Source organism: Micromesistius poutassou (assembly GCF_964030765.1).
Source record: "Micromesistius poutassou genome assembly, chromosome: 8".
NCBI classification, from domain to species: domain Eukaryota; kingdom Metazoa; phylum Chordata; class Actinopteri; order Gadiformes; family Gadidae; genus Micromesistius; species Micromesistius poutassou.
In genome coordinates, this window is record NC_140278.1 from 20,323,089 (window position 1) to 20,333,088 (window position 10,000).

General features: G+C 48.7%; 1 protein-coding gene across 1 annotated transcript; it reads left to right on the forward strand.

The window, feature by feature from the left end:
* Window positions 1-6,509: 6,509 nt before the first annotated feature.
* On the forward strand, window positions 6,510-9,973 carry LOC311351006 (myeloid cell surface antigen CD33-like; the record flags this gene model as incomplete). Its single annotated transcript, XM_084471090.1, has 4 exons — window positions 6,510-6,555; window positions 6,638-7,012; window positions 7,941-8,243; window positions 9,921-9,973. 4 exons carry the CDS (start codon window positions 6,510-6,512, stop codon window positions 9,971-9,973), a joined length of 777 nt encoding a protein of 258 aa, XP_084327216.1.
* Between the last annotated feature and the right edge of the window lie 27 nt (window positions 9,974-10,000).

The following is a 10,000-nucleotide window of genomic DNA, read 5'->3' on the forward strand; positions in this document are numbered from 1 at the left end:
GCCCCCGCCCCCCGCCCCCCCCACCCCCCACCCCGCCGCCACGCCCCCCCCCCGTGCCCGCGGCGGCCGGCCCGCCTGTGGGCACCGGGGCCCTGGTCCGATGGGGGTCCTGGTCCAGCTGGGGGTCCTGGTCCAGCTGGGGGTCCGGGCGGTCCTATAGGGCTGCGTGCAGGGGGAGGGGGGGGGCGAGACTTTTACCCACAATGCATCACAGAAGCGTGAGGTGTCTAGTGGAGGCGGGGGAGGGATGCAACCCTGAGGAGCCTCAGACCTCAAGTCCTGACCAGGCCTGTACCAGGACTGTACCAGGAACCACCAAGTCCTGACCAGGCCTGTACCAGGACTGTACCAGGAACCACCAAGTCCTGACCAGGCCTGTACCAGGAACCACCAAGTCCTGACCAGGCCTGTACCAGGACTGTACCAGGAACCACCAAGTCCTGACCAGGCCTGTACCAGGAACCACCAAGTCCTGACCAGGGCTGTACCAGGCCTGGTTACCAGGAACCACCAAGTCCTGACCAGGCCTGTACCAGGACTGTACCAGGAACCACCAAGTCCTGACCAGGCCTGTACCAGGACTGTACCAGGACTGTACCAGTACTTGGTCTATGATCAGGAGGTCCAGCAGAAGATGGCTCCAGGTCACCAGTTCAGACCGGAATCGTACCGGGCGTGGGATCAAGAATGAACAACAGAACACAACCAGGAGACAATTTGACACTGAGGTTGATTTCTAAAAGTTTCTGTTGAATAATTTGTTTTATTATTGTGTGTTTCACTTTGCTGATCGTAGGGTTAGCAGTGTCATGTGACACTTGATGCGAGGATGTGTGTTGTCATGGTAACCGGTGTTGACCACGTCAGGTTAATCATCACTATAAACTGTAAACGCTCGCACTCTGCTCACTGTCATTCGTTATTTTACCTTATTGGCAACTGGGAGCTGCCCAGTACGACCACAGCCTTCTCTACTGGTGGACGCTGGGAGCTGCCCAGTACGACCACAGCCTTCTCTACTGGTGGACGCTGGGAGCTGCCCAGTACGACCACAGCCTTCTCTACTGGTGGGACGCTGGGAGCTGCCCAGTACGACCACAGCCTTCTCTACTGGTGGACGCTGGGAGCTGCCCAGTACGACCACAGCCTTCTCTACTGGTGGACGCTGGGAGCTGCCCAGTACGACCACAGCCTTCTCTACTGGTGGACGCTGGGAGCTGACATTCGTGACATACGTACTCTTGCACAAAGGTGACGGCTGTGATCCTGAGCAGCCTATAAAACCATCAGAGGCCCCAAAAAAAAAAAACGTGCCGTCTCGCAAGTTGTTGTTTGTGTCTGTCTCCTCCGGGCACAGGGTTCCATTTCTAGCTAAACCGGAAACCCTCCTCCCACTCTTCGCGTGGGTTGTGCCTATAAACCTGTGACGTTGGTTTACGAGCAGAGAGCGCACTCAGCTGCAACAGGTTAACACCCGCTGCGCCCCCCCCACCCCCCCAGTGGAGAGGCAACAACGGAATCGTATATTATTCGCCCTGCGGGGGAATCTCCTGGGTTGCAGCACAACTATAACAAGACAGGACAACTATATACAGCAGCAGCGGATGACAGCAGAGAGCTATTGCATAGTAGTATAGTAGTAGAAATTAAAGAGAAAGAGCACTCGTGGGTGATATCCAGGCCCTCAGGGAGTTGGCAGCTGGTTCTGGTGAACAGTAACAGGTTCACATAAGGGGGTCATGAACTAGGTGAGGGCCGCTTCCTAGTTATGTGCAAGGAGCAGACAGGGGGGGGGGGGGGGGGGGGGGGTGTGGAGAGGAGGGGAGCCAGCACTAGGGGGGGGGGTGGGGGGGTCCGGGGGTCAAGGGATCAGGAAGGTTTTGGCGGGGGGGGTCAGAGTCCCAGCAGGAGCGGGGAGGTGAGGAGCAGGTGGGAGGGGGGAGGAGGAGGAGGCTCCATGCCACCTGTGTGTGTTTGAGGAGCCATGCCACACTGTGTGTGTGTTTGAGGAGCCCACGCTATGTGTGTGTGTGTGTGTTTGTGATTGACTGGTTGAAGTTACGCAACGCGCCTCTTCCTCAGAATCGCCTCTGAATCTGATGATGATGACACGATGATGATGATGATGATGACAATGTTTGACGGTGAGAAAGGTGGCGACACCATGTGATGTGTGAGCGTGCCAACGGGACCTCCGGTGAGGTATATAACCTCCTGTAGATCCAGCAGGTCTGACATCCAACGCACACCGTCCACACACCAGTGTAGACCAGCGGCCCGGACCAAGTGGCAAACATTAGCGATCGAGCCTGTGGCTTTAATCAGAGCTCCGATAATAATAATAATAATAATCCGACATTAAGACCCCCCCCACCTGTGTGAGCCGAGCAACACCGTCCACGGAACCAGAAAGGGCCATCTCGCTTTGGGTCCGGAACAGTTGACACCGGACTGACCTGTGACCACCAGTAAGTTCTCCGCCTCTTCTCCTCCTTCTCTACTTTTCCCTCCGCGGTTCCTCGGGTCCGTGTTGTCTCGAGCAAAGCCGCTGACACTAGTGGTGGCGGCGGCGGGGGGGATATGGGACGGTTAGGGCGCAAGATGCAGTCACACACAGTACGGGATCCGCGTTTTCCGAGTGGGTTTACTGCCGCACGGTGGGGTGGAATTCTTCCATTCCAACCAGGATCCTATGTCCTACAACAACCTGTCTTTACATTTCAACGGAATAATCTGCATAGTGTTGTGAGTCGCTTTGGAGTAAAGCTTCTGCTGAATGCGTATGTAAACCAGTGTAAATGTAAATGTAGCATAGCGCTGGTGTTGATGCTGGTGCGTGTGCGCGTTGTCTGTTGCAGTGCGTTGCCCGTCGTTCGAGAACTTGCCGCTCCTCCTCGCGCTCCTCGTGATGTCGCTGCTGTGGGCGGCTGACGTCACGTCAGGCTTCCGCCTTCCCCGGGAGGCTGTCGTCATTCCCAAAGAACAGATGGTCGTCGTCGAGGACCTCATGAGGGCGCTGAGGAGCTACAGCTCAAGCGTCACTGACGACGTAAGAGAGAGAGAGAGAGAGAGAGAGAGAGAGAGAGAGAGAGAGAGACTTTATATAATTATATCATATTTTTTATAATTTTGCAGTTTTGTAACTTTTATGGCAATGCATTTTCAACGTGGATATGAGAAAGGGAGAGAGAGGGAGAAGGAGATGGAGAGAGAGACATGGAGAGAAAGAGAGAGAGAGGAAGAGAGAGAGAGAGAGAGACTTTGTATAATTATATCATAATTTTTGTAATTCTGCAGTTTTGTAACTTTTATGGCAATGCATTTTCAACGTGGATATGAGAAAGGGAGAGGGAGAGGGAGATGGAGAGAGAGAGAGAGAGAGAGAGAGAGAGAGAGAGAGAGAGAGAGAGAGAGAGAGAGAACATACCAATGACACACCAACATTCTCACATCATTCTTTTTTTCGCGCCCTTTCAGTTTACACAACAACTCGATCAGCCGTTGCTCTGCCCCAACTCAGTTCTCCAGGTACACACACACACACACACACACACACACACACACACACACACACACGCACACAAAACTCTCACACATTTTCTAACAAACACTGAAAGGAAGGAGACATTGTACTCACATTGACTGTCCATCCCCAGAGAGACAAGGTGGTGGTCCGACTGGCTCAGTACGAGAGCTGCCTGAAGCTGTCTGAGGCGTATCCCCGGACGTCCCCTAACATCCCCCAGCTCAACCGGGACGTCCGCTGCCTCCTGGTACTATTGATCATATATCTCTTGATTATCAGTTCTGTCAATACTATTGTTCTTATTTAGATATAGCATATATTAGGCATCTAAATGATATTTATTTATATATATATATAGAGAGGTTATTTATATATTATGAGATTAGATTCATTTAGCAGAGTGCAGGTACCGAGCCAATGAAATGACGTTGACGTCCCCGAAGTGCAAAAGAAGCTTTGAATACTAAAGTGCAGGTTGAGTACAGTATTCTGGGCAGTTATGTAGACAATACAATGGGCAGGTTATGGAATATAAAGAAAATAAATCATTTGTGCCGTTTTGGTTGATAATTGATGATTATATATGTATATATATATATATATGTATATTTATATATGTATATTAATATGTATGTATGGATCTCTCTGTATGCGTTCAGGGTGAACGTGTGCAGCCCAGAGCGCCGGAGTGTCCCACGGAGCTGACCGCTAAGAAGGACGACCCCTTCCACGTCATGCGGGGCTCGGCCCTGGCGCTGCACTGCTGGCTTCAGGAGCTGTCCGAAATGACCTCTACTTGATTTTGTTGATCCTCTCGTTCTTCCAGTATTTATATTCGTCTTGTAAATCTTTCGCTGTTGATAGAGGTATTTATTACGGGAGCTGACTTCAACATTTTGATTATTTATTGAAACAGACTTGGATCCACAGGCCTCAATGCACTCCTATTGAAGTTGTGATATGTGTGTATTTCTTAATAAAGACCGTTCAAAACCATTTCCAAGTGCTGTCGTCAGTTCCAGCGGTTTTTTTGTGGGTGGACGGTGCTTTTTGCTCGAACAACCACAAGACACGGTCCTTAGAGGTAACATTTATCTGTCTACCTAGGAAGTGTAATGACACCTGAACCGGTAACATATATCAGTCTACCTGCACAGGTCACCTCCACCTGCTTAAACTGTACAGGTCACCTCTCACTGGATACCTGGATAGATCACCTCTATCTGGTTACCTGTACAGGTAACCTCATGTGACATGCACATGATCAATCGTACATTTGATTGTAACCTTGACCGGGTTGCTCATGAGTTCTGAGTAACCATGGTGATCTACGATTGCCCTTAGAAACCAATGGTAACCACAAACCCTGTGTTTTAGATACGTCCCATAATCACCATGGTTACTGCTGCATTCTTCTTGTTGTCCCACTAAAATCACCATCATCACCAGAGTTTGAAGTGTAGTGTAATGACAATGATTCTTTCTCTCTCTCTCTCTCTCTCTCTCTCTCTCTCTCTCTCTCTCTCTCTCTCTCTAACTTTCTCACTCTTTTACATCCCTCACACCAAACGTAGCCCTGCTGTTTGAGTGACACACAGAGGACCCAAAACGTTCTTGCCCTGTTTCACATTAATCATCGTGTCATTGTGGGTCCAGGTCAAAGAAGTAAAGCAACACTTGTGCTAATCACACCCCCACCAGGTGGCGGTGTGATTAGCCATTACAAGCTGTTTTGAAAATCTGCCTCTTCTGACATCACAGGTGGGCGTGTCCACCTAGATGTATGACGGATAGATGAGCAACGTTTGCTACAGTCCACTGGGTAGGCTGGTAGACTGATCTATGCAGCGCACATCTAGGTGGACACGCCCACCTGTGATGTCAGAAGAGGCAGATTTTAGGCTAACTACATCAGAGCGGAGGTAATGCCACCAGGCTAACTACATCAGAGCGGAGGTAATGCCACCAGGCTAACTACATCAGAGTGGAGGTAATGCCACCAGGCTAACTACAACAGAGTGGAGGTAATGTCACCAGGCTAACTACGTCAGAGTGGAGGTAATGCCACCAGGCTAACTACATCAGAGTGAAGATAATGTCACCAGGCTAACTACAACAGAGTGGAGGTAATGCCACCAGGCTAACTACGTCAGAGTGGAGGTAATGCCACCAGGCTAACTACGTCAGAGTGGAGGTAATGCCACCAGGCTAACTACGTCAGAGTAAAGGTAATGTCACCAGGCTAACTACATCAGAGCGGAGGTAATGTCACCAGGCTAACTACGTCAGAGTGGAGGTAATGTCATCAGGCTAACTACGGTTATGGTCTCGACTTGGCATCATTACACCGGAATGCTTGGAAGGATTACGGTGAAACAATCAGCCAATAAGCCAGAAGTTTTGTGTGCAGTCATCACTGATTATAAAATGTAGGACGTCCATGAAGGACGGCAAACTTTTGAGCAAAATTTTCTTTCGCCGTTGTCCAGAAATACCTTGCGGGTATTTCCTGTCGCACGGAAGTGACGATACTGTCGACCAATCAACGGACGGCGTGTGTAGCTCGAACTTGCCGGCACCCTTTCAGGCGTCTTAGTACCCCAATGGAGGAGTACTGCAAGACGATTACGGCTCAATACGGCTCAGTCCGGATCACGCCCACTTTTGGCGGTGGAAACGTGACCCGTGCCGCACCTTTGCAGACTGAACCGACCCGCACCCTCCGGTGGAAATGTGCCATAAATGAGAGAGGGAGAAGGATTTTTAAAGTGAAGTGTGGGTAGTGGCTATTGCAGAGCATATCTAAAGGTAGGAAGTTAAAAGTGAGGACATTTCCTGTAGCCTTTCACAATCAGCCACCAGCGAGCCAGCCCCAGCCCTGTCCTTAGTGGGTCCTCAGTAGGTTGTTTCAGTCGCTGGTCGACTTGTCTTCTTGGCTCCAGAGGAATAACCAGACAGACACTGAAAGGAAGCTATGGAGCGGATGAAGATGAATCCATGGACCCTCTCTGTGCTCCTTCTGCTAGCTGGTAAGCTGTAATGCTTCTTCTGTTTACTACCTGGAACGTGTATCTGGAACCCTGTTGTGACCCGACTGTCTGCTTCCTCCAGGGCCGCTGGGGGCGGACCCTGACTGGGGCGTGGAGTACCCTGACTCCTTCTGCGTGGTGGAGGGCTCCACCGCCACCATCCCCTGCAGCTTCACCCACCCCTATGTCGACTTAAGGATAGGCGTGGTCATTTTGCAGGTGAAGCGGGTGGTGTGGTGCCCCGATCACCTGACCTGCCACGGCCCCACGCTCAACGTGTACGACAGCAGCCGAGGTCGCGTCGACAACAGGTTCCTGTACCTGGGGGACCTCGCCAGCAACTGCACCTTAAAGATCATCAAGGCGGTGAAACAGGACGCAAAGAGATACCGCTTCCGCTTCGAGACCAACGGCGAAGGGTACACTGGACACCCAGGAGTAACAGTCACAGTCACTAGTAAGTGGTACTTCTAGTACTGTAACATATTTCAACCATAATATTCTCCCATAGCCACAGTACAGAGTACTATAACTAATAAGCTGTAACACTTGCTCAAAGCCACAAGGGGGCAGTAGCTGATCATACATAGATGAAGGGGGCGGGCTTTTAAAGCCACAGAACACGCCCACCTCTACCTGCCTATTTAACTCGGACTCTGCCATCTTAGAATCAGAATCTCTTGGGCGGCGTATCGATTAGATGTAAAGCTTAGAGACGCTCCGCGCGTGTTATATACCATTCCTCTCCTTTTGTTTCATAGATGATAGACAATAGACCAACCACCTTAACCCAATAAAGTGAGTTAAAAGCGATCCTGTCTCGGCGGTCTTTCCTGGACTAATATATCTTAACAGTACCGTCACTAGTTAATGTTACTTTACTGTCCCTAGTGTTACTTCTGGTACTGACACATTATGACTGGACGATAGGACTAGTCTTGGTTCCCATTGCGGAGGGATTAAAAACTTGTGGTCAACCTTGAGCAAGATGGCCTCACCCACCTGCTCCTTCATGAGATGTTTCTGGATGACCTGGAAGACACTTTGTATCTACAAACTGACGTGGTAAATAGTCAATTATAAGTGATGACCACTTCAACTTCAGGGGATATGCTGTCAAGTGTAACGGTTGTGTTCTAGTTTAAAGGACTGAAAGACAGGACAAACACATTTGTGTCTTTCAGTGGTGTGTTTGTAATTTGTACAGCAGGATCACATGTCACGTCAACTTGTTCTGATGACATCACACACACCTAAGGCTAATGCAGATCTGCAGTACACAAACACACCAGCAGATGGCTTCAAAACACCAACAACTGCTCTATCATTTGCGAAACTCATAACTAGAACCGTTTTCCATATCTACAGTTACACAAGCTGTACAGTTTTAAATAATGTCCGTCTCACTGTGTGTTCAACAGATGGAGAGGATGTGAAGGTCCAAAGCTCCGTCACTGACAATGTGGTGAAAGAGGGCGGTCAGGTCACACTCACCTGTACCTCAGCCTGCTCCTTCCACCAATTGGACGTCCACTGGTACAGAAATGGCCACGCCTTATCAGAGACTGGCCCCACCCTCCACCTCAGCGGTCTGACCAATGACGACACAGGGGATTACAGCTGCTCTCTGGACTCCAGCAGACAGAAAACCTCTGCGCCTTGGAGTCTATTGGTGTCGGAAGATGAAGGTGAGCCCCTCTGTATTCACTAATGCACATGAGGGTGGTCCCTCGTTAGTGTGAATGCTATATCAGCATTTACACTCTAGATATTGAAATCTTTATTATACTTATTCTTATTCTTCTTCTGCCCCTTTTCTGGTCTTCAACTCCTTCTGCATACTTTCAGCTACAGAAACCATTGAAGTATCAAAATGTTCAGCACTTTAACAACAGTTAAAGGACAGCAGATGGAAATTAGCTTTTAGCTATAATCTGGTACAAGCCATCTTTTTGCTCCATGTAATTAATGAACCGTGTACATGGTCCCTGTCTTAAAGACCGGGTAAACCAAATTCAGTATTTTTCTTCTTATCATATTAATTAGGCCTTAAATGTGTCCCTCAAAACATGTAAAAAATATTTTTCCCATTCATCATTTCCTTGAGGAGCTAGGCCTCAGAGAATGTTCTGTGTGCAGGTTTAAAATGGGCGGGTCTACATCGAAGACCGCTTTACGTAAAGCGGTCTTCGATGTAGACCTGCCCCCTGCTGCCCTCTAGGTATAAATACATTAACCGCACACTAGCATTCTGTGGTTTCACCCGTCTATGGTTTTACCGCTCACGAGTCTGGTTTGAATTGTCAGTTTGCAGCTAGCTTGCCCGTTATGCCTCTTCAACCTCGTTGGTGCATCTTCCCTGGATGCCACAGTGGGAAACGTAACGTTAACGGTTCGTTTACTTTATTTAAGTTTCCGACCGAAGACGGTCTCTCTCCGGTGATGGGCGTGGTTTCCTGGCCTGCAGCGCACACGCCCCCACCGTCCTGAGCCAGGGATTACTGCTCATTTTTCATCAACTTTGAAGCATAATTTTATATACTTCGCGATTTTTTTAGTCCTTCAAATTTGGCAGGGTGGTTAATAATATATTTTCCTGTGGTATTATAAACTCAAAACCCATAATTATTCTTGGTTTACCCGGTCTTTAAATAAACCAATAAAATAAAATAAGTATGGCTCTTGTTCAACTTTTTTCAACTCTTTCAACTTTTTCAACTATTAAGCTTTATCCACTTTTGCTTTTTACAGTGGAAGTCAAAGCTCGAATGGCGAAGCCGAGACTTCAACTACTTCTGACTTTGCAACTTGGTCAATTTTGAACCGTTAAACTTTTTTCAAACATTAAAAAAAAAACACACTTTGATCTTCAAATATATTTAAACAGACGTTAATTTAAACCTGTAATCCCGCTTTGTATATTTTTAGTCGGTCTTGTTGCCTTCCGGTCTAGCCCTGCTAGTTGCTATCACAAAAGCTAACTGTTTCGGATGTTGCAGAGCCCTACAGCTTCAATATTTAACCTAGAAACACAATGTAAAGCTTCAATTGTTATGGTATTTATTGTTTCATAGGCGCCAAAAGGATTTATCGATTGAAAATATGATTGTTGACAATCGGGTGTTTGTGTGGCCTCGGTTTACATGGCTAGAGGCTAGGTGCCGCCTACGTATCCGCGCGTCTTCCGGTAGAACGTGACAACGTGATAAACAATCCTTTTCACATCGTGCTCTCTGCACTAACGATGTGTTACATCGAAAGCTGAAATTCCCCACAGCCCGACGGTGATTGTGATTAAAGGATCGGTGATTGATACGACAAAAACTATGACACAAGCCATGTGTGTTCTGCTCTCCACGCCACAGGCGCTGGGTCCCAGAGCCACGGCCATCTCTACTGTCTGTCCGTCAAACCCTGATCCTCACAGGATGGAGGCGGCCTGCCG